Source organism: Meles meles, chromosome 21 (genome assembly GCF_922984935.1).
Source record: "Meles meles chromosome 21, mMelMel3.1 paternal haplotype, whole genome shotgun sequence".
NCBI lineage: Eukaryota > Metazoa > Chordata > Mammalia > Carnivora > Mustelidae > Meles > Meles meles.
This window is the reverse complement of record NC_060086.1, coordinates 42,245,403-42,266,954: the sequence shown is the minus strand read 5'-3', so window position 1 is coordinate 42,266,954 and position 21,552 is coordinate 42,245,403. Positions and strand designations below refer to the sequence as shown.

Below are 21,552 nucleotides of genomic sequence, written 5' to 3'. Positions count from 1 at the left end.
TCGTTTCCCTACTGCCCACGTGGAGAAGGCTGCCGCGCAGGACATTTAGGGAGAGGGCTAGGGGCTCAAGGGAGCCAAGGACCAGATGACAGCCACCCAGTCCTCAAAGGCAGGGGACAAAAGGGCAAAGGGAACGAGACCTGGTGGATAGAGATAAGGCAGCCAGTCTGGGTGCAGGTTACCCCTCGGGGGGATCAGCAGGACAGTTTCAGCCCCAGGCCAAGCTGCGTGCTGGGCTGGGAGGGAACCACTGGCCGTTCTTGAAATCCACCTTGCAGGTGCCGGCTTTGCATGGCAAAGGCTGGAGGAAATGGATCCCAGAACATGCAGAAATCTGGGGAAGCGTCCACAGGTCGCAGCGCCGACAGGGCTTCAAACCAGTCACGCTTACACCTTGCGGGGCAGAGACACCATGCAAGGGAGGGGACAGCTGCGGGGGAGGGGCTCCTTTTCTCAGAAGCCGGAAGGCAGCTAGAGCTGCAGGGTCTGTGTCTGGAGGAGACTGAGGGCAGAGCCGGGGTGGTGCGACCCCGGGGGCCCAGGGGGGCAGCAAGGAGAGGCCTGGACCTCACAGGTGGGTGAGGGCTTTCCCGGGGGCTGGAGCAGAACAGGCCGGCGCCCTGGACTTGGGATTTCGGCTCCGTCTGCTCGAACCCTCGGAGCGCTCCAGAATGTATGAAGACGTCCCGGGGACACCTCGGTCCCGGGTCCCTGGGGGAAGGCCGTGAGGAGCCCGCAGCCGACTCCACACAGCGAACGTAACTAAAGGAAAACCGCACTCGGCCGCCAACACCGGCCGGCGCCGCGCAGCCGCAGAGGAGGCGGGGCACCCAGGCCCCGCCTCGTATGCTAATATGGAGCCCCCTGCCCCGCCCCCGCTCCGGAGTCGGACGGGCCCAACGCTACGGGGTGTGAGAGGCTACCAGCCCCCGGCCCCGCATCCGCGGAGGCCGAGATGGGGCGGAACGCCTGTGTCTGGGTCGTTCGGGCGGCGGTACAGTGAGGGAGCGGTCAGAGGACCGCTAGGGCGCCCTCGAGCCGTGGCGCCCCCCGCATGCGCGAAATGGTATGGCCCGCAGGGGCGGGGCCCGGGTCATGTGACGAGGCCGCGGCCGCCATTTTGTTCTGCGGTGCTGGTATTTAGAGCGCAGCGGCTGACGGGCCGGGTCGCCTTCGCAGCCGCTTGACTGCTCCGCTCGTGCTCGCTCGCCGTACCCGGCCCGTCCTCGCCCCCGCCTCGGCCGTGCTGAGCTCGCCCTCTCCCCACCCGCAGACATGTCCGAGGCCAAGAACGGCCCCGAGTACGCCTCCTTTTTCGCGGTCATGGGCGCGTCGGCCGCCATGGTCTTCAGCGGTGAGCGCCGCGACAGGAGGGACCCGGGAGGCTGGGGGGGCCGGGGCGCTCGGGGCTCGTGCTCGCATCTCCCCAGGGTTCGGGGTGTGACGTCACGCTGACGTAATTCCGATCTGTTGGGGGGGGGTCCCGGGACTCACGTGACAGCGGGCGGGGGTCGGGGCCCCGGGGGCTGCGGAGCGCAGGGCTTGCGGGCTGGGCTGAGGTGCGGGTCCCAGGGGTCTCCCGGGGATCGGTAGCCGGCAGCCCTGCCCCTGTCCGTGTGGGTGCGGGGGTGGGGCGGCGGCGCCGCTGCCATCTTAGCCCTAGGAGAGGCGGGAGGGAGGCTGGGGTGGGGGCGCGCGGTCCTGCGCCTGCTCCGCACCCCCCCAATCCTGCGGGCAGGTGTGACATCACACCTCGGAGAGCTCCCCCGACGCGGGGCCGGCCTTGTTCGGCGGAGGTGGGGGCAGGGGATGGATGAGGTCCTGGCTCTCCCCTCCGAGGTACACAGCCCTGGCCCTTATGGCCCTTTTGGCGACCCGCACCCTCCCACCCCCGGCGGGGGTCAAGTGGGTCTGCACCCAGAGGCAGACGCCCCTAGTTAGCGGCTGTCACTGTTTCCCAGTCGTCCTGCAGGACGTGTGGACTGCTTGGGAAAACCGGGCTGAGGGGTGGGTCCTGAGAGCTGGCAGGAACCCGGAGGTGGGATTGTGTGGCTTGGGGTGGGGGTCTGGACAGGCTCCGGGCCAAGGATGGGTGTCTGGGAGGCAGGCCAGCAACGACACTGTGTGTGCGCCCGCTTGTCAGGAGTGTCCCTCGGGGTGATCAAGAGATGGTGGCGTGGAGCCTCAGCGTTGAGGGGTTTGGGCCTTCGTCTTTGGAAGGAAGAGTGTTGTAGGTCAGGCCCCAGTGAATGAATGAAAGGATGCGTGACTTCCCTTTCCCGAGGCCCCAGATTGGGGAGGGCTCCTCTGGGTGAAGAGAAGGGCCTTCCAGGTGCTTAGTAGCACCCCTTCTTTTGAACTTGGGTCTTGACGGCCATGGGCTGTTGGGTTCAGTGAAAACTGGCCTGTCTGGGAGAAAGGCACGTGGGCCAGGCCCAGGAATGTGGGACCCAGGAAGCTGCAACTCTGTGGACTGGTCTGACCTGGTCTCCTCTGGGCCTTCTTGGGTAGGTCTGGTTTTTGGTTTTGATGACTCCGCCTTGCCCCACCCTACCTGGTGGACTGAGGAGGCTCCCTGGGCAAGTAGGGGGAGGGTTTGAACTCCAAACAGTCTCTGCTGACTGTAAACACTTGGGGGGTAGGGGCCTGGGGACTCTGCTCCCTCCTCGGCCTCCCTCTGCCTGGGCCTGTCTGCCAGTCATGAGTTGCTGAGTGTGCCCTGCCCTGCCCTTCCCATCACGTGCAAGTAAGGGGTCATTTGTGGTGGGAGAAGTGGTCTGGACTTCCCCTTCCCTCCCAGGCAACGCCTGCTCTTTCCACATCTGCAGGGGCTGCCTGCTTTCCAGCACTTCTGAGCGGCTGCTGTGACCCCTCCCCCAGCCTTCTCTGCTCTCTGCCTCCAGAATGCCTTCAGAGATTGTGCTTTGCCGGGCCACCTGGGGGTAACTTGTGGCGGTCATTCATTCATTCAGCAAATCTTGATTGAGTTCCTGCTGTGTGCCCAGCACGGAGGAACATCCGTGAAGGACAGGATATTCCTGGTCCAGAATTCCTTGAGTTCGGGCTGTCATTGCCTGTTCCTGAAGCTCTGAGTTTGCCCCCAGCCCTTTATCTGTACCCAGCTCCTGGCCTGCCTCTAGTCACCAGGTACATCTCTTCCTCTCCTAGAACCTGATACTTTCAGATGGAGCCTGACCCAAAAGCAGGTCTCTGGAAATTACTGAGAAGCAGGTATCAGTGGTCTGGGGCTTTTTTTGGTTGCCCCGGGCCCTGAGGAGGGTGCTGCCTGCTCCTGTGTGCCCAGCCTCCCTTCCTGCTTCCCCTTTTTTTCTTGTGACAAAAGTCCTGTCGATTCTTTCTTCATCGGGTCTTCCACAGGCTGTTGGTTTCTCCTTTTCCGTAATCTCTCTGACTTCTCCCTTCCGGCAGGCACCCTGCCTCTGGTGCTTTGTTCCTGGAACTGCCTCCTGATCACAGGCTCTTCTGTCCTCTGCTCGGTCTGGGACCTTGTAGGGCTTGTCTCCAGAGCTAGCACTCAGGGCCTGGCCTTTGTGGACACCTGCTGCTGCCCAGGCCAGGCTGCTTTTTGCCCTCGTGGTCAGCCCTGTTTTCTTCCCTTTGTTCATCGTGTTCCGTCCCCACCTCCAGCCACACGCTCTTCTGACACCTCCTGGAGAAGAGCCCAGCGCCCTCCGCGTCCGGCAGTGTCCTGCCCCTGGGATGCTGACTTCCCAGTAATCGGCTTCTCACTCAGTGCCCCACACCTCCTGTGCTCTCCGCTTGAGGAACGGGCCATGGCGCTGTGTGCACGCATGTGATGCAGCCTGGTGGGGTGCTGGGCCTGCAGTAGGAGCCCCCAGAATGCACTGCGACCAGGAGAGTTCCGGAAAAGCATCATGAAGACCAGCCCTGAGCCGTGGGTTGATAGTGCCGAATGCCCAGGCGTGGTGGTGTTGGGTGCCTTTGGGACCGAGTGGCAGAGGCAGTGTAGGTCCCGCTGCTCCCACTCCTGCCTCTTTCCTCTTTCTGGTAGCTCCAGCCTGGCGCCATGTTGGTGGGTGTCTCCGTTCGTGTCGTCTGCAGTCCTCTTTGCTCACTCATACCTCTCCCCAACGTCATTTTCTCTATGGAGCCCTTCCCCAGACCCCTCCCCACCACCGGCCTCCCCACTCTCCTAGAACATGCGTGGAGGCGCCGTGTGTGTCCTCACCAGGTTTGGAGCCCTGGGAGGCTAGAGCTCCGTGGACCTCACTGCTCAGTGATGAGCAGTAGATGAGCAGTGATGAGAGTAGACCTTTTTTTTGCGGCCCAAACAGATGAATAAAACGTGCAGAAAAATGGTTGGGATTGTCCTGGTCTTTTCCACCTCTGAGCCATGTTAAGCTCTGCTCAGGCAGTGCGGTGGGACCCCGGGAGACCCTGCGGGGCCCCCTGTAGCTCTGTTCCGTGCAAAAGTTGCTCTCGACTTTGAGGCCAGGAGAAGGGAACTTTGAAGAAGGTAGCACCCCTACCGAGCAAGAGGGAGAGGAACAGCGTCAGAGGAGACAGGCCACCCTAGAGTTTCCCCCCCACTCCCATTACTGGAGGCGCTCAAGGCCTCTGTGTGCAGGGCTGCTTCTGGGAGGTCTGCCAAGGGCTCATGGTCTGCCTGGGTGGTGGCTCCCTGTGCCCTGCCCTCTCCTTGGCTCGCCCTTTTTACTCTGGTTCTTTAAAGAGATTCTTCCCAAACTCCCGGGTCGGGGCCTGCTGTGTGGCTGAGAAAGCACTCAGCCTGTTGACAACAGATGCTAGCCCTCCCAGAGAGCTGGGAGCGGTGGGGAGTGCGGGACGCTGTGGCCTGAACCAGGACTTGCCGGACCAGCTTTCCCTGACCCTGTGGTCGGGCCCTGTGTGTGGTGAGGGTCTTCCGGCGTGTTGTCCCTGGCTGGAGCCCCAAGGTAGACAGGCTGAGTCTGGCGTGATACTGGGCTGCTGAGATGTAACCACCTTGCGCTTTTGCCAGGCCATTTCGGACCTGAATGTCCAGGACTCCAGGCAGTGAAAAGGTGTCCAGAATCTTCAGCAAGTCTTAAGCGGCACAGTTGCCCGTTTCTCCGTGTGATGGGGCTGCCGGACAGGTCACAGCTCCACGTTGGAGGCTGTGGGCAGCTGCATGGAGGCTCCCTGGGAGGTGGGGCCTACGTTTCACAGCAGAGCAGCTGCGCAGATAGGCGACAGCCACAGGGCCTGGAGAAGCAGAGAGCCACCTGGATTCCTTGTGTGCCCGGCAGGGGCTCTTGACCCTGAGGGCCACCTCCCACCTCTGGCTAGGTGCCAAATTCATGTCCCCTTTGTGATAACTTAGGGTGTCCCTCAGCCATGCCTGAGCTACTCCCAGGGACCTGACCCCAAGTGCTCTGAGCTGACCGGGCTTCCCCACTCTCCGCACAGCCCTGGGTGCCGCCTACGGTACAGCCAAGAGTGGCACCGGCATTGCAGCCATGTCCGTCATGCGGCCGGAGCTGATCATGAAGTCCATCATCCCGGTGGTCATGGCTGGCATCATCGCCATCTACGGGCTGGTGGTGGCAGTCCTCATCGCCAACTCCCTGAACGACGGCATCAGCCTCTACAAGTGAGTGCTGGCTCCCTCCCCGCCCTTGCTACCCGGCCTGGGGTCAGGAGGGCCAGGGAGGGGGAGTGGGGCGGGTGGTTTCCCCAGCAGGCTGCTAACGTTTCTCCGTGTCCTCTCCCCCAGGAGTTTCCTCCAGCTGGGTGCCGGCCTGAGCGTGGGGCTGAGCGGGCTGGCGGCCGGCTTCGCCATCGGCATCGTGGGGGACGCCGGTGTGCGCGGCACTGCCCAGCAGCCGCGGCTATTCGTGGGCATGATCCTGATCCTCATCTTCGCCGAGGTGCTCGGCCTCTACGGTCTCATCGTTGCCCTGATCCTCTCCACAAAGTAGCCCCTCTCCGAGCGCACCAGCCACAGAATATGATGTAAAGACCATCCCCGCATTCCAAGATGAACAGCCTGACACACACGCACGGGGCAGCTGCCCCCCCAGTAGTTGGTCTTGTAAATGCGCAGTGTCCTAGTGCCCATCGTCTGTTCCCCCGGCCTTGCCCCCGCCTGCCCCGTGCCGTGGACATCTGGGCCCACTCATTCCCCATCCAGGCCCCCGACCAGTGAGGACGCAGGCCTCTGCCGCCCCCACTCATCTGCCCTAGAGTGCTCTGTGTATAAGGATGAATTAGTTGTCATTTTCTCTTCACTGGATGTTTATTATTTATAACGATTTGACCTGTTCATACGTCTGTGGAGCAGCCCTCCGTCTCCCAACTATATAGTAATCTTAGGTAGTGTTGCGTTGTGGGGTTACCGTTTGCCCTGAGACTCGTTGGATGGAACCACCCTTCCCCAGCCCCGGCTGCCGGGGCCGCGGGGCCAGGGCGCTGGGCCTGCCAGGCCCGGAGCCGAGCCATGTCCAATAAAGTTCTCGGTTGTGACTGGACGCCTGTGTGGACCGCTTGTGTGGGCCCGGGCTGGTGCGGGGAGGGCGGGATGGAGGCGTGGCCGCAGACAAGGAGGGGCCGGGGAGGGCGGCGGGCGCCGGTCACGTGGGGGTGCCGGTCACGTGACCCGCCTCAGTCAGCTGAGTGTCACGTGGGTGGGGGCCGGGCTCCGCGGCCTGCAGTCGGCCGGGTGCGCGGGGAGCGGGTTCGGCTGCGGGGCTCCGGGCGCCGCCCGCTCGGTTGGGCTCGGGTGGCTCACGATGCGCGGCGGGCAGGACGAGGCGCGGGCCCCGGTGCTCCAGTTCACCAACTGCCGCATCCTGCGAGGCCGGGCGCTGCTCAGGTGGGGCCCGGGGCCGGTGGGGCGCGGGACCGGGAGTTGCTCGGGCGCGGGGCCGGCCGCTGCTGAGGTGAGGCCCAGGGCCGGTGGGGCGCGGGGCCGGGAGCTGCTCAGAAGTGCGTACGGGACCGGGAGCTGCTTAGGCGCTGGGCCGGGTGCTGCTAGGGTTCGCGGGGGCCGCAGGGTGCTTGCTGGGTAGGCGATCTTAGTCCTCACCCCGCCTGGCTCTGGCCACAGGGAGGATTTGTGGGTGCGCGAAGGCCGCATTCTGGACCCCGAGAAACTGTTCTTTGAAGAGCGGCGAGTGGCGGATGAGCAGCGGGACTGCGGGGGCTGCATCCTGGCGCCCGGCTTCATCGACGTGCAGATCAACGGTGCGGCCTGGGGCTCGGGGTGGGTGGCCACCCAGAGGAAGTGGTCTGGGCGCCGTGCGACCTTCCTCTGTGTGGCCGTAGGTGGATTTGGCGTTGACTTCTCTCAGGCCTCGGAGGACGTGGGTTCGGGGGTCGCCCTGGTGGCCCGGAGGATCTTGTCGCACGGAGTCACCTCCTTCTGCCCCACCTTGGTCACCTCACCACCCGAGGTTTATCACAAGGTGAGGTCCAGCTCCCAGTCCGGAGAAACAGGGGCTCCGGAAATTCGGAAATCCGTGCTCCCACAGACCCCTCTTAGCCTAGCATTTGGCCTCACCTGCTGGCCTCCTTCCACGTGGGGCCAGGGTCCTGCCCCTAGGCTTTCTCATTCGGTCGTTCCCCCACTGGCAGAGCGTCCCTGTCTCTGCAGCTGTTCTTAGGCCTTCACTTGTGCTGCCCTGGTGTCCTCCCCAGCCACACGTCCTTTCTGCGCTGCCCTCTGGCTGCCTCTGGGCTCCAGAAACCCATTGCTGGGACTTCTGATTGCCGCACCTGTAGCTGTCGGTCAGGCTTATCCCCTCCCCACCAACCTCTCTGTGCTCTGTGGCCCCAGTTGAATGTGCTTTCCAGAAAGAAGCTTCACTGTCTGCCCAGCCACCCTAGTCCGTCCTCTCTGCTGCTGTCGTCCACTCCCACCCTTCCCTCCTTTCTCTCTGCTCGGTCCTGTGAAACCGTGTTTATTTCCACGCAGGTTCTCTGCTTTTATTCTTTACCTTATCTTATTGTCGGGTGTTCTCTCTGCGGGCACGGATGTTCCTTCTTCCCGAACTCTTGGAGAGCGGGGTGTGTTCCTTGTGCCTCCGGACTGCTTGAGGCCTAACGAGTTTTGGAAATCGTGGCTGTTCCATTACCAGAGTTGAGTTTAGGGAGGGGGCAGTTCTGCTGTGATCCCTCCTGTTCGTTCCGGTGTGGTGGTTTTCTCCAGAACGGGCTCCTTACTTACTCACATTGCCCGTCGTGGGGTCCCTCCTGGGTGTGTGGGCCCAGAATCCGAGCTGGGTGTTGGGGGAGGTCGGGTGTGGGCTTTGGGCCTCTTAAATTCATTTGTCAGCTGGGGACACCAGACAGCCTTTACTTTTTTCTGAGTCTGTTTCCTCGAGTCTGTAAATTGAGAATGACGGCCGTGTCCGTGTCTTGGGGTTAGGGCACTCAGCACTGTGTGTGGTCTGTATTAAGCCGCTGGTAAACTGGCAGCTGTGGACATCTTTCTGGAAGTTTCCCTAGGCCTTCCATCCCAGAGTCAGAGGTTACAGACTAAGCTCCGTGTGCTGCTGGAAACCAGCACGTGGTTCCGCGTTTTCTCTCCTGGTCATCAGTCCGCGCTTTCCTCTGCTTGGAGCCGAGGAAGGTGCCCACCTTACTGCCTCCAGTTCTGTGTCCTCCCCCTTCCTAGGCCTCACCAGTGAGGCTCAGTGACAGTTCCCTACCCTCCCAACTGCTGTCCCTGCTCCAAGTCCTGCCACAAGGACCTTCACGAGATGCAGGACTCAGCTCACCCTGTCCCCTCCCCTTTTGTGCTCAGGGTGGACCCTAGCCTCTGAGCATTCCCTCTCTACTTAGCCGGGCCTCTGTGTTTTCCCTAGGCACATTCCAGACATTCTAGGCTGTTCTTTCTCCTGTCTCCAAGCCCTCTGCCTGGAAGGCCTTTGCCTTGTTCTGTGTGTTGCTTCTTCTTCGGCTCTACCGTCTGGTCATACACCAGCCACGCTTTCCACAGAACACCTGACCCTTGCCACACAGATGATGAGGTCTTTTTCTACAGGACAAGGGGCCTCTGGACATGGGGACTTCGGGCTGACGCTGTGTTGCTAGAACATGTCACCCACCATAAACGTTTGCAGGTTGAAGGCCTTAGCAGAAACTATAGACTTTTGAGGGGCCTGAATGTAAAAACTGGATTCCAGTATCGTCTTAGAAACTACAGGACTGTTCCCTGGGATGACCTCCCAGCCCCCACCCACCCGCCTCCTCCCAGGGCTCACACCGGCCGGAACTGGATTGCTCCTTTGCCAGAAGTTACCCAGATCTTTTGTCGTGTTCTGGTCCCCTGAGACCACGTGGTCCTTTTCTGGGGTCTCCGCTAGCTTTATGCCTTGATACCCTTCCAGGAGGAAGATCTTGCTTGTGTCCGTCTCGGCTTCAAGTCCATCATCTGCTTCACGAAGATCTAGTACCTTCTTGCTGGCAGGCAGACCTTTGCCTCTGGCCCCACACGCCCTCTATCCTTTGACCCTTCCCTCTGCCTTCCTGTCTGGAACATGCCTTATTTTCTCTACCCCTGCCCTGTCGTGGATGCTCTTCTCCCCACTTAGCGTACCCTGGCTTTTCCTTGTGAGACTCTGTTTTGTTTTGAAGCGTGAAGTAAACCCTGAGTGTCTTGTTGGGACTTCGAGTTCTGAAGCTGAGACTTGAGGGTTGCGGGGGGGAAGGTGGCGCCCCTGAGCCCAGGTGGGGAGAACAGCCAGTGACGGGCACAGCATTGCGCAGATCCCCTCTTCCTGTGTGTCTTTCCCCGGGGGGAGACTCTGCAAAACCCCCTAGAATGTCCTACATGGTGTCCCCCCTGCGAAGACAGGCTTCACCCACAATCCCCACCTCCTCTCACAAGAGCCTTGTGTCTGGTGCTGAGCTCCCTCGGAGGACTTGGGAGGATAAGACAGAACCTGAACTCGTCGCAGCAGGGTCTCCCGGTGGAATGTGGATGACAGGCTTCATGCTGTCCTGTATAGAGACCGGGCAGGTTGAAGGCAGGGGGTCTAGAGGACGCGTCCCAGAACTGCACAGCCTCTGACATGCATGCCCACCTGTTCCAGGGGGAAAGAGATCTGTTCTGGAAAGACTCAACCGTTAAGCTTCTTTTTTCTAATCTTCAGTGAACTTAGACCTATCCACGCTGGTTAGGAAAGCTAGCGGCCCTTTGCCCCGCTGGCTCCCATCTAGAGACCGACCCTTTCAGCTCAGGGGATGCTTGGAATTTGCCCGTCTCTAAGTCCGAGCTGGGAGTCCTGCTTCACTTCTGTGTTTAGGGCCGTGTGTCTGCTGCCCAGCCGAGGAGCAGAAGACGCCCTCATCCTCCCCACACAGCCGCCCGCTGCCTCGGGGAGGTCGGTCTGCAGGACTAGGTGGGGCAGACTCCGCGCATCCCATTTTCTTACCTGGCTGCTCTCTTTCCTTGGAAGTCCTGCTCTTTGTTCCCGTAACTCGTGACTCAACTCCGGGCTTCCCGCCAGGAGCTCACTCTTCTTTCGGGACAGCGACACGCCAGGTGTGCATCGGCGCCGCCTTCTGCGGCAGCCTCCGGCCCTGTTTCCCGGCACCGGCTGCTGGCCTCCCTGGGCCGAGCTGAGCGGCGGCTCCCTTACTCTCACCTGAGGGGCTCCCCGGCGTCTTTCCGCTGGGCCTCCGTCCCCCATCCTGGGTCTTCCTCTTTGCTGGTTTTTGCCTTCGCTCTGGAGCACATCTCCCTGCTTCCTCTGGAGGAAGGGGTCATGGGAGGTTGAGTTTTCGAGATCTTGAAGGCCTGAGAATGTTTTTACTCTTTCTTTTTAAAGTTTGATTTATTTACTTTTTTTATTTTTTAAAGATTTTATTGATTTATTTGACAGACAGAGATCGCAAGTAGACAGAGAGGCAGGCAGAGAGAGAGGAGGAAGCAGGCTCCCTGCCGAGCAAAGAGCCTGATGCGGGGCTCGATCCCAGGACCCTGAGATCATGACCTGAGCTGAAGGCAGAGGCTCAGTCCACTGAGCCACCCAGGTGCCCCGAGTTTGATTTATTTTAGAGAGAGCGCCCACGAGGGAGGGAGAGGGAAACAGTTCCAGGCAGACTCTCTGCTGAGCGTGGAGCCTGACACGGGGCTCAATCTCATGTCCTCAACACCAGGACCTGAGCCGAAATCAAGAGTCAGAGGCTCAACCGACGGAGCCCCCCAGGCCCCCCTGTTTTGTTTTAAGATTATATTTATTTATTTGACAGACAGAGATCACAAGGAGGCAGAGAGGCAGGCAGAGAGAGAGGGGGAAGCAGGCTCCCTGCTGAGCAGAGAGCCCGATGCTGGCCTCGATCCCAGGACCCTGAGATCATGACCTGAGCCGAAGGCAGAGGCTTTAACCCACTGAGCCACCCAGGCGCCCCAGTCCCACCTGTTTTTACTCTCTTGACTGGGGAACAATTCTGTGTTAGAAGTGACTTTGCCCTAGAATTTTAAAAACATTGCTGTATTATTTTCTAACTGCTAAGGTGGCTCTTGAGAAGCCAGAAGCCGCCCGACCTCTGATACTTGTGTGTGACCGATTTCTTCATCTGGAGGCTTGTGGAATCTTCCCTTTGGCCCTGGGTTCTGAAGCCTGAGGGGGACACGGGCGGGGCCAGGGGGGAGGTCGTCTGTGGTGCTGGCCTGCAGCACGGCCTGACTTGTCTCAATCAGGTTTTCGGTTTTGTTTGCTTGTCTTGAATAACTTCCGTGTGACTTTCTGCCCCGTTTTTCTGTCGTCTCCTCCTGGGAGCCGTCATTCCCCTGCCGGGCCTCCTGGATGGGTTCTCTCGTTCTTCCTTTGACTCTGCTTTCGGGCTGTTTGTTCCCTTGTTATCCTGCCGTCCTTCTCTTGGGTTCGGTTACCGGCTGTTTGAGGTCAGCCTCCAGCAGGCTGCTGGGAGTCCCAGGCTTCTAGAGGCTCCATGGAGGCCCCCTTCGTCGAGGTCCCTGGTCAGCGGGGACAGGCCTTGCTGGCTCCACGCTGACCGTGTTAAGAGCATGAACTTGCACTTACCTTACACACACAGGGTGTGTGCACCTCGACCCGCCTCCCGTCTGGACACCTTCCAGTTTGCTCCAGCTGCTTGCCGGGCACATTCGGGACACAGCTGCTCTTTGATGGCGTGTCTGTTGTGGTCCCCCTGCTTCTCAAGGTGCCAGGCGTGGTCAGGACTAAGGCAGTGGGGCCGCAGCGCGGCTTCTGTGTACAGGGCGTGTCCCCCGCGTGCACCTGCCCGCCTCTGCCTGGCATCCGTTCCTCGGCCTCCCTGGACGGCTCTGCTCATCTCTCGTCTTGCAGGTCACGCAAGGTTTCAGCCTCCTCCGAGTCAATCCCTTTATCCTGCCCGGCATAGGGGAGCTCCGGAGGTGGGCGTGCTTATCCGGCAGCTCAGCCTGGGGACTCTGCTGTCCTGCAGGGCTCCCTGTCCGCTTCCTTCTCCACGTTCCTTCGTGAGAGAAGGTCCTGAGATGGGTCATGTGAGCACCTGTGACACACCAGGGACTTTCCTGACGGCATTGAGCTCAGACGCAGCTTGTCCGAGCCTCCAGCCCCGTCCGCCCCGAGCTCCCCGGCCGGCGAGCCCCTGTTTCTGCACTCGCTCTGCGTGGAGCGCACGCCCTCGTCCTGCTTCCAGCCGTGCTTCTGGTTCTGCAGCTCGGGAGGCCAGGCCTGTCACCCTGTCCGGGTCCGGACCCTTTGAGCATGTCACCCACTGTGTCCCAGCTGCTGCCTGGTGGGGGCCGCCTGGAGGGGCCAGGACCGTGGGGGGGCCGTCTGTCCACGTGCCTGCCCTCTGTGCAGGAGCTCTTTCCTCCTCTCCGGGCCCTTGCAGGCAGCTGCTCTTGTGTCCCCCATGACTCCTCCACGTCTGGACGGTTCTGAGTGCCGTGCTTTCCCTGACCATGGTTGGGGACCTTTGACTACTTTCTAACACCTGAGAGAAGGCCATCGGGGGCTGATCTCTGACCTTGGCTGGGGTGTGACCTCTGGGCGCTGGGCCATAGGGGACAGGGCTTTAACAGCTGGTTCCCCCCAGGTCCTTCCTCAGATCCCCGTGAAGAGTGGTGGTCCCCATGGGGCAGGGGTCCTCGGTGAGTGGCTGACCCCTCTCCCTGCCCCCACCCGGGGAGGCTCCTTGGGGACCTGTTGGCAGCCCCTCCCCCTCCAGAGGCCCAACTGGGGAGGGAGGTCGGGCAGGTGACGGGGCTGGGGTGGGGGCCGAGCGGCCGGAGGCGTGCAGGAGCCATCCGCTCCCGCCCCTCCCAGGGGTGCACCTGGAGGGCCCGTTCATCAGCCGGGAGAAGCGAGGTGCGCACCCCGAAGCCCACCTGCGCTCCTTCGAGGCCGAGGCCTTCCACGACGTGCTGGCCACCTACGGGGCCCTGGACAACGTCTGCATCGTGACGCTGGCCCCCGAGCTGGGCCGTAGCCGAGAGGTGATAGGGGCCCTGGTGGCCCGGGGCATCCGTGTGTCCCTAGGTGAGGCGGGCTGCCTCCGGGCGCGCGTGCACGCGGGGGGGGGGCGGGGTTCCTGGGCTGGGTGTGTCGTTTGAGTCCCAGTCCCCCATGCAGGACACTCGGTGGCCGACCTGCAGGCCGCGGAGGAAGCCGTGCAGTGTGGGGCCACCTTCATCACCCACCTCTTCAATGCCATGCTGCCTGTGAGTCGTCCCCCACCAAGTCCCCCGGGCGGGGGGCGGGGGGGTTTGGGTACAGGGGCTCCCGCCCTCGCTCAGCTCCCACCTCCGATCCCTGCCCAGTTCCACCACCGCGACCCTGGCATCGTGGGGCTCCTGACCAGTGACCGGCTGCCCCCGGGCCGCCGCATCTTCTACGGGATGATCGCGGACGGCACGCACACCAACCCCGCGGCCCTGCGCATCGCCCACCGGGCGCATCCCCAGGGTGCGTGGCAGGCTGGGCCGGGGGCGGCAGGGCATGCGCGGTGGGGCAGGTCTGAAGCCCCTTCCTCCCACAGGGCTGGTGCTGGTCACCGACGCCGTTCCCGCCCTGGGCTTGGGTGACGGCCGGCACACGCTGGGGCAGCAGGAGGTCGAAGTAGATGGACTGACAGCCTACGTGGCAGGTGAGCGACGCGCTTGTCCCTGCCGGCCGCCCCTACGGGAACAGGCCCTCGGCCTCTCGTGGCATGTGGGCGTGCCCTGCCAGCCCGCTGCCCACCCCCACTGCGTGCCTGGTGGCCTCTGGTCCCACAGAGCCTGCGCTCTCTGTTCTCAAGGCACCAAGACACTGAGCGGCAGCATAGCGCCTATGGACGTGTGTGTCCGGCATTTCCTACAGGCCACAGGTCAGCGAGCCTGGGGTGGGGGGGTTGTGCGTGTGGACGTGTGTGTGCGTGCACGTATGCGTGCGTGGAGGGTGGAAGCTACGTCTGGGGGACGTGGCAGGGAAGCACGGAGACCACCAGAGCCTCACACCCACAGCCTTCGTCTGGCAAAATTTCCTAGGGGACGAGCGGTGGGAACGTGGCCGAGGTCCCCCTGCAGGGAGCTCCCGGGTGGGATAAGACGGTGGCAGGCGGACGGTTGGGACCCAGGGTGATGGCACTGAAGCCGTGGCACCCGACGGGAGAACGGAGCTCAGTTTACCCACAGCTTGGGCCTTGGACTTGGACCCTGTGGGCTCGCGGGCCTTCGGGGGTCCGCAGCTAGGGAGATGAGGTGTGCGGGGGTCAGAGCCGTGCTCTGGGCTTCTTAAAGGGGTGGGCCTGTCTCGGGGAAGGTGGGTGGGGTCTGGTAGAGGCTGTGGTCAGCCAGGCCCTGAGGGATGCTTGGTCGTGCCCTGCGGCTGGGGTGGCATCTGGGGTGTCGGGGCTTGACATGCTGTTGCGAGCAGGGAGACGGGCCGGCAGCTGGGGGGGTGATGGGGGGCAGGAGGAATGGGGTTTAGTCCCATGGCCTCTTGAGGGGTAGCAGGGATAGAAAGGCAAGACCACGTGACTTCCTCGATGCGCAGGCTGCTCTTTCTTTGTGGGGGTGCCCTTCTGGGACCCCAAAGGAGGAGGGGCCTGCGGGCCTTCGGGTCCAGAGCATCTGCTCAGGGGGAGGGGAGACCGGATGGGCTGGGATGGGTGAGCAAGCGAGTGGGAGAAGGGTCCCCCGCAGCGCCCTTAGACCGGGGGGCGGTGGAGCCTTGTCACCCTGCTGCAGAACCCAGTTCCGGGGCTTTGGAGCTTCGGGCGGGAGGCTGGGGGAGGGGCTGCCGGCAGAGCAGGGGCGGGGGTGGTCACCCAGTTGTGTCCCCTGAGCAGGCTGCGGTGTGGAGTTGGCCCTGGAGGCTGCGTCCCTGCACCCCGCTCAGCTGCTGGGGCTGGAGAAGCGCAAGGGGACCCTGGACTTCGGGGCCGATGCAGGTCAGGGCCTGGTGTGGGCGCCCGGGCCTCGGAGGACTTGGGAGCTCCCGCGGTACTCGGGATGGTACCAGGGCAGGTGGAGGCTCCCCTGTGTCCAGGTGGCCTTGCCCACCACCACCTCCAGCCTGGGCCCCTTTTCCCATCAGGCCAGGCTTCCTGGCGAATGAGACGAGGCCTGGTGAGGGGCCGCCTGGGCCTTTGTCCTGCATACCCCACCGCCGGGAACGCTGGCTCCTGGACCTTGGGCAACCTGCGAGGGGTTGGGGTGCTCTGCCCAAATCATGTTGCCGGCTTCGGCGTCCCCACCAGCTCCTGGGTGGCGGTGGAGATGGGAACAGAGCTTATCTCAGGGGTAATGAGCTCCTGGGAGCCGGGGGGGATGGGGGTGCCCACGTGCCGCCCACCCCCCCCCCCCGCCGCCGCCTCCTCACCACCCACCTCTGACCCAGACTTCGTGGTGCTCGATGACTCTCTCCACGTGCGGGCCACCTACATCTCGGGCGAGTTGGTGTGGCAGGCGGAGGAGGCCAGGCAGTGACCGAGGACCACCGCCAGAAAGGACGCCCAGCCTTAGGCGGCCGCAGTCAGGGCCGAGCCATGGAGGAGCTGGTCTCCGGGGAGCGAGTGGGCACCCTGCCCCAGGGGGAGGCCTCCGCTCGGGAGGCAGCTGGATAAACACGCGCCTGGCAGGGACTTGTCTGGTCTCCGAGTGTTGCTTCAAAGCAGGGCGCCGTCACCTTGGTGGCTCTCCGGGTGGGGGTGTTTGTGCCTCAGGGTTGGGAGAGGGAATGGCTGGATTCTGGCTCATCCCAGCCCCGTGGGGGCCCCTCTCTGTGGCGCAGATGTGTCTGGGGCCCACACACCCGCAGGCAGAGGTGCTGGTTGGACGGGAATGGAGGGCGAGAGGGGAAGCCTGGGCTCTAGGTTGAGAAGCGGGACAGGAAGGGGCTTGGGGACAGAGAGTGCAGACAGCTTCAGAAGTTCACGTGTCAGGGGACCGAGGGAAGGGCTAATTCCTAGGACTTCAAACAAGGAGAGAACTGGAGAGCTGCGTTAGTAGCCTGGGCTGGGAGGAGCTGGGTGTGGGGGGGCTTCGGGTGGGCAGCGTGGAGGGCTCGAAGGCTGCTGCGTGATGAAGTCCCGGGGGCTCACTCTGTGCACCCGTGAGCTGGGCGGCAAAATAGGGGCCCGGGGCCTTAGTGCCGGGTGTGGGCACCGTGCCAGGGGCTCCTCCCAGCCTTCAGGAGGAATCCGTGCCGTCTTCAGGACCCCACCTTGCCTGGCGGTAAGTGCGGAAGCAGTGGCCCAAGGCCCCTGAGCCCATGCTGGCTGCTTCTCCTTGTCCAGCCCGCAGCCCTACCTCTTTGAGTCCTGGCGATAGTCAGGGCTCTGCTTCCTTCGGCGTTTCTTCTGAACAGCCCATTCTCACCCAACTTCTGGGTTGCCATGAAAGACCCGTTTGCACCGTGGTGTTTGCACAGCTTGGGGGGACCCTGCCTGGTGCTGGTGGGCGGGTTGGGCATCCCCAGTGTCCCGAGCCCTGTACCTGTTGGCCCGTTAGTGTCATCCCGCAGCCTCCCACGTCCCTCGGTCCTGGCAGTGGTGCCCCCACGTTGGGAGCGTGGGCTGTCGCGTTCCCTGGTCAGGATAGCCTTGGGGAGCCGTGCAGGTCCTGAGGACAGCCGTGACATGGCAGTCGGAGGGCAGGGGTTGGTGTGGCCCCAGACCCGGGGTTGACTCTCTCCCCCATTGTCTGCTGGGGTGGGCAGCCCCTTCCCTTTTTCTCATGGCTGTAGTCCTTGGAATAGGAAGTTGAAGGCAGTGTCCCAGGACACTGTGATGTGTGGCTTGGCCACCATTCCCCTCCTCTGCCCCTGAGCCCCCTACAGGAAGTGTGTCCGGGTCCAAAGTGACAAAAATGGCCTCAGGTCCCAGCTGTGTTTGAGGCTGAGCAGCCTGGGAAGAATCATCGCCATAAGGCAAGGGTCAGGGAATGCCCGTGGGGTGCAGGGACATCCTAGGCCTAGCAGGTGATAGACGCCTCCTGTAAGGCAACCGCCTGCTCTCAGGACCCAGGGGCAGCGCCGCGCCCGTCTACTGGGGCTGCCCTGGTCAGAGGGAGCAGATGGAGGTCTCCAAAAACACATCCAAAGCTGAGCGGCAGCGCTTGCCTTGTTTGGGGCTAGGCCTGATGCTACATGCACCAGCAGCGTGACCCCATTCTTCCGTGCCAGAAATCTAAGGGAGTTTCCGGTGTGTCTTCCCCATTCTCAGATGGGCAAGGGGCACCCGATTGCAGAGCTAGTGAGCTCCAGAGTTCGGGATGTCCTGGCCGCTCTACCCTGGGGCCCTCCCTTCCGGGTTGCGTCCCTGGGTGGAAGAGCTGGGAAGGACTGGTTGAACGCGGGGTCGCAGGGGTGAGGCATCATGCTGGTTGGGAAGAGCGCTCCAGGCAGGGGCAAGCTACCCCGCTCAGATCCAGTGGCACAGGCTTGGTGCGGTGGCGGGGACCTCCGGCCACCCTCCCGGGGGAGGGGTGCAGCCTTCTCCACCATCACTTGCCTGACCTCGCTGCTCCCAAGAGCACCCCTGTCCCCGCTCCACTTCTGAGTCTGAGGCTGCGGGGTTTCAAACAGAAGATGTGCCGCCGTTCTCAGACCCCCTGCACGGAGACTCAGGGGCAGGGCTGCAGCGGGGCAGGCCGGGCGGGGTCTGGAGACGGGTGAAGCGGAGGGCCCGGCGTGCCCTGGTGCGGGTGGGCACTGGGCTGCCAGGGCTGTGCCTGAGTTACCGGAGGGCGGGGGTGACTTCCACCGAGGTGGGATCCTCGGGGAGGTGACCGGGCGTGCAGCCCGCACCTTCGCGGCTTGCCCTGTGCTGTCGGTGAGCCGGGGGACCCTGTGCAGGGGCCGGCGCGTCGCGGCTCCCCGGAGTGGGGCGAGGGCCCCCTGGCGGCCGTGCCTGGGAGCTGCAGGCGTCCCCTGCAGGGCCCCCGAGTGCGCCGAGTGCCCGGGTTCGAGGCCGGGCGCTGACGCGTCCCTTTCGAAGCCTCGGGCTCCTCATCGGGTTACGGGCCCGTAGGCTCCCGGCGCAGCGTTCGGGCGCTGATTCGTGCAGAGGATCTTGGGGGTCCAGACCGGAGAAGCCGGCTTGCGGGGGGCGGGTGGAGGGGGACACAGTATCTACCGCGGTGCGCTGCGCGCGCTGAGTCCGGCCCGAGCCTCTCCATGGCGAGGCGGGCCTGCGGCCCAGGCGCCGCGTCCAAGCGGACCCGCAGGTCGGGTGAGAGCTGCGGCGCTGGGATGCTGTTTGCTGCTGGGGGCGGGCTCCTGCCGGGGCCAATCAGGACGGCCGTGCGCACGGACGCGCCGCGGCGGAGCAGCTGGGGCGCGCGTCCGCCCCGGACCCAGTCCCGGACTGGGGCACCGACCGGGAGCCGGGAGTCCTGGGCCGCGGGGCGCGGCGGGCGCAGGGGAGCCGGGGGCCTGGCGTCCCCGCTCGCTGCGGACGCCGCTGCGCCCCGGTCCGCCCGTCCAACTCCGTGCGCTCATTCCGGCCCTCCGCTCCCGACCCTTCCCATCGCGGGCCTCTGCATCCCTGCGCCCCGGGCCTCCTTTCCGCGCCCGGCCTCGTTGGCGTTGGGGAGTTGGGTGTGGGGCTTCCCGCCGGCCCCCTTGCACTGCTTCTCCTGGCCTCGCCCCAGCTCGGAGCGTATCCGGTGTCGGGGTGCGGGAGCCGGTGGGTACAGCAGGGGGGTGGCACCGGGAAGGTAGGCAGAGGGCGGCGTCCTCCTTTCGCCTCCTGTCGACCCCAGGCAGCTCCAGGGTGGGGCGGCAGCCTCGTGCCCGGGGCGATGGCCATCTCGGGGTCTTGCCTGCCTCCCGCTCCCCCCCCCCCCCCAAGACCTTGGTGCGGTCCTTCACCGTGATCCGACACACCTTGTCCTACGTTTGCGTCCTGATTTGTTTCCTCACCTGGAGTTGTACTTGGGATACTGCTGTGCTGGTAACTACTTTTCAGTTAAGCAGCCTGAGACGGAAAACGGCGGGGCACGGGGAAATGTCTCTACTTGAACAAGGTCCCCAGTGTTCCCGTAGGATGGATGTTTCATAACGTTAGCCAGATCCCACCGTGGACCAGTTGGGTTCCTACCCACCCCGCCCCCCCAACCACCCCCGCTGCCCCCAGGAGGAGGGACCATGGAGTGACGCGCAGGGAGCCCTAGGGCCCCAGATGCTCCAGCGGGTCTAGAAGGCAGGAGGGGACCCGGTGTGGGCACTCCTTTAGGCTCTTCGGGTTCTAGGTTTCTGGGGATCACAGAAGAGCCTCCCGCATTCGTTTTCTGGTGTTCCTGTAACAAATTACCACAAATAAGGGGTTCCAAAGAACACGTTTAGAGCTTTGGAGGTGGGAGTCAGAAATAGGTTTCAGGGTGCTGAAATCAAAGGGGTGGCAGAGCCTTGTTCCCCTGGAGGTTCTTGGGGGAGGGGAGAACCTTCCGTTCCCAGCTCCCAGATGCTGCCCACACTGGTTGCCTCAAGGTCTCCTGTTTTCGAAGCTCGTGCTGGCCAGTCGTGCACTTTGTGTTGCCTCGTTCAGGCTCTGACTCTTTCTTTCTTTTCTATCTTTTAAGGACCCTTGTGATTACAGTGGGCCGAGCTGGATGATCCTGGATAATCGGCCTCTGTTCAGGTCAGCTTATGGGCAGCCGTCACCCTCCCTTTCAATGGGATGGGACATATTCCCAGGTTGGGTGAACAGGGTGCGGTCATTTGTGGCGGGGCTGGTGTTCTCCCCACCACCGCTTCCAGACAGAGGGGCCTGGGCCACGGCTCCCTACTGCCTGGGTGGAAAGGAGATATGACATTCCTGTCGTCAGTGTATGAAGGGACTCGTTTCTCCACGTGCTTGTCAGCACTGGATGTTTTCAGTCTTCTGGGTTTTGATCAGTTTCTGGAGTTGGGCTGGGGAGGCTAAGATTTAGGGAAGGAGGTTTACTCGCCTGAGATTTGACGCCACTTTCTGAAGACAGCTGTCTTGAAGACAGCCCCCCCAGCGATCCCAGCTCCGGGCGTCCACACCCGGGGCAGTTCCCCCCCGCGAGGTGCCGGGTGCTCCTGTGCGATGGGGAGAATGGGCTAGAAGCAGTGCTGGGGCCGTTCGGAAACGGGGGGTCAAAGTCATTGCCGGGGGCACCTGGCTGGCTCAGTTTGTGCCTCTTGATCTCAGGGTCATGAGTTCAAGTGCCACGTGGGGTGTAAAGCCTCTTTAAAAAAAAAGAGTAAGAAAAAGAAAAAATAAAACTGAAGACTTATAATAAAAGTCATTGCAGGTTCTTTGTCGGGTGTGCTGTTTTGCTCTGGAGTCGTTCGCTCCAGGGAAAGCTGGCTGCCGTGGCGTGCGGGTACTCAGAAAGCTGTGGAGAGACCCCCTTGGTGAAAGCTGCGGCCTCCATCACCATCTGAGTGAATGGGTCATCTTGGAAGGGATTCTTCCTAACCTAGCCAAGTCTTTTATTAATTCTTCCGATCTGATTGATTGATTTGGGAAGGAGAGAGCAGCCAGAGCACCAAGCGTGGGCTCGAGGGGAGGGGCAGAGGGAGAGGGAGAAGCCCAAACAGGTTCCAGGCGGAGCGGCGGAGCGCCCTGTGCAGGGCTCGATCCCAGGACACTGAGATCACCACCTGAGCTAAGAGTTGGATGCTTAGTGGACTGAGATCCCCAGGTCCACCCCCCCCCACCCCATCTAAAGTCAAGCCTTTAGATGACTCAACCTTCGCTACCTTCGCTTCCTGAGAGACCCTAGGCCGGAACCACCCGGCTAGGCTGCTCCTGCTCCTGACCCGCAGAAACCCTGAGTTTGTAAATGTCTGTTGCTTGACGTCTCTGAGTTGGGGGATAATTGTTGCATGGGGCTAGCTCGCTAACACATTCGCCGTGTGATGCTGGGCAGCTTCGATCGCCTCCGAACCAGGCTTTCCTCCCTGCTGCCACAGGTTATAGAAGGAAGTGAGGGGCCCGTGAAATGCGCCAGGCCATGGGGATGGAACCCAGCGCTCCCCTCCCCCCACGCTCTCCGCCCCCCACAGGCTGTGTATGAATGGCAGGCTCCTGGCCCCTCCCAGGATGGTTCTGGGCATCCCCCTGTTCCTCCTGGGGTGGAACATGACCTCACAA

The 21,552-nt window shown here is 62.7% G+C and overlaps 2 protein-coding genes across 4 annotated transcripts; both read left to right on the top strand.

Annotated features, from left to right (window-relative positions):
* Positions 1-1,129: 1,129 nt before the first annotated feature.
* ATP6V0C (ATPase H+ transporting V0 subunit c) lies at positions 1,130-6,491 on the top strand. Its single transcript, XM_045993997.1, has 3 exons — positions 1,130-1,354; positions 5,431-5,614; positions 5,738-6,491. The coding sequence occupies exons 1-3, from the start codon at positions 1,276-1,278 to the stop codon at positions 5,940-5,942; spliced, it is 468 nt and encodes a 155-aa protein (XP_045849953.1). The 5' UTR covers positions 1,130-1,275; the 3' UTR covers positions 5,943-6,491.
* A 164-nt stretch (positions 6,492-6,655) lies between these two features.
* AMDHD2 (amidohydrolase domain containing 2) lies at positions 6,656-16,319 on the top strand. Of its 3 annotated transcripts, XM_045992580.1 has the most exons (12): positions 6,656-6,835; positions 7,070-7,206; positions 7,288-7,427; positions 13,039-13,093; positions 13,269-13,481; positions 13,575-13,663; positions 13,763-13,907; positions 13,981-14,088; positions 14,242-14,310; positions 15,274-15,375; positions 15,522-15,727; positions 15,825-16,319. In XM_045992580.1, the coding sequence occupies exons 1-12, from the start codon at positions 6,753-6,755 to the stop codon at positions 16,302-16,304; spliced, it is 1,827 nt and encodes a 608-aa protein (XP_045848536.1). In that variant the 5' UTR covers positions 6,656-6,752; the 3' UTR covers positions 16,305-16,319. The 3 variants fall into 3 exon arrangements, with proteins under 3 accessions (XP_045848536.1, XP_045848538.1, XP_045848537.1); XM_045992582.1 differs by lacking the exon at positions 15,522-15,727 and having other exon boundaries at positions 15,825-16,068; XM_045992581.1 differs by lacking the exon at positions 15,522-15,727 and having other exon boundaries at positions 13,981-14,310; positions 15,825-16,068.
* The last annotated feature ends 5,233 nt before the right edge of the window (positions 16,320-21,552 follow it).

Bases quoted from the DNA above. Each gene is read 5' to 3' on its own strand.
- ATP6V0C (XM_045993997.1), top strand. From the start codon at position 1,276: ATGTCCGAGGCCAAGAACGGCCCCGAGTACGCCTCCTTTTTCGCGGTC. The intron at 1,355-5,430 runs GTGAGCGCCGCG...CTCTCCGCACAG, and splicing joins GGCCGCCATGGTCTTCAGCG to CCCTGGGTGCCGCCTACGGT. The intron at 5,615-5,737 runs GTGAGTGCTGGC...CCTCTCCCCCAG, and splicing joins GACGGCATCAGCCTCTACAA to GAGTTTCCTCCAGCTGGGTG.
- AMDHD2 (XM_045992580.1), top strand. From the start codon at position 6,753: ATGCGCGGCGGGCAGGACGAGGCGCGGGCCCCGGTGCTCCAGTTCACC. The intron at 7,428-13,038 runs GTGAGGTCCAGC...GGTTCCCCCCAG, and splicing joins CACCCGAGGTTTATCACAAG to GTCCTTCCTCAGATCCCCGT. The intron at 15,376-15,521 runs GTCAGGGCCTGG...TTTTCCCATCAG, and splicing joins GGACTTCGGGGCCGATGCAG to GCCAGGCTTCCTGGCGAATG.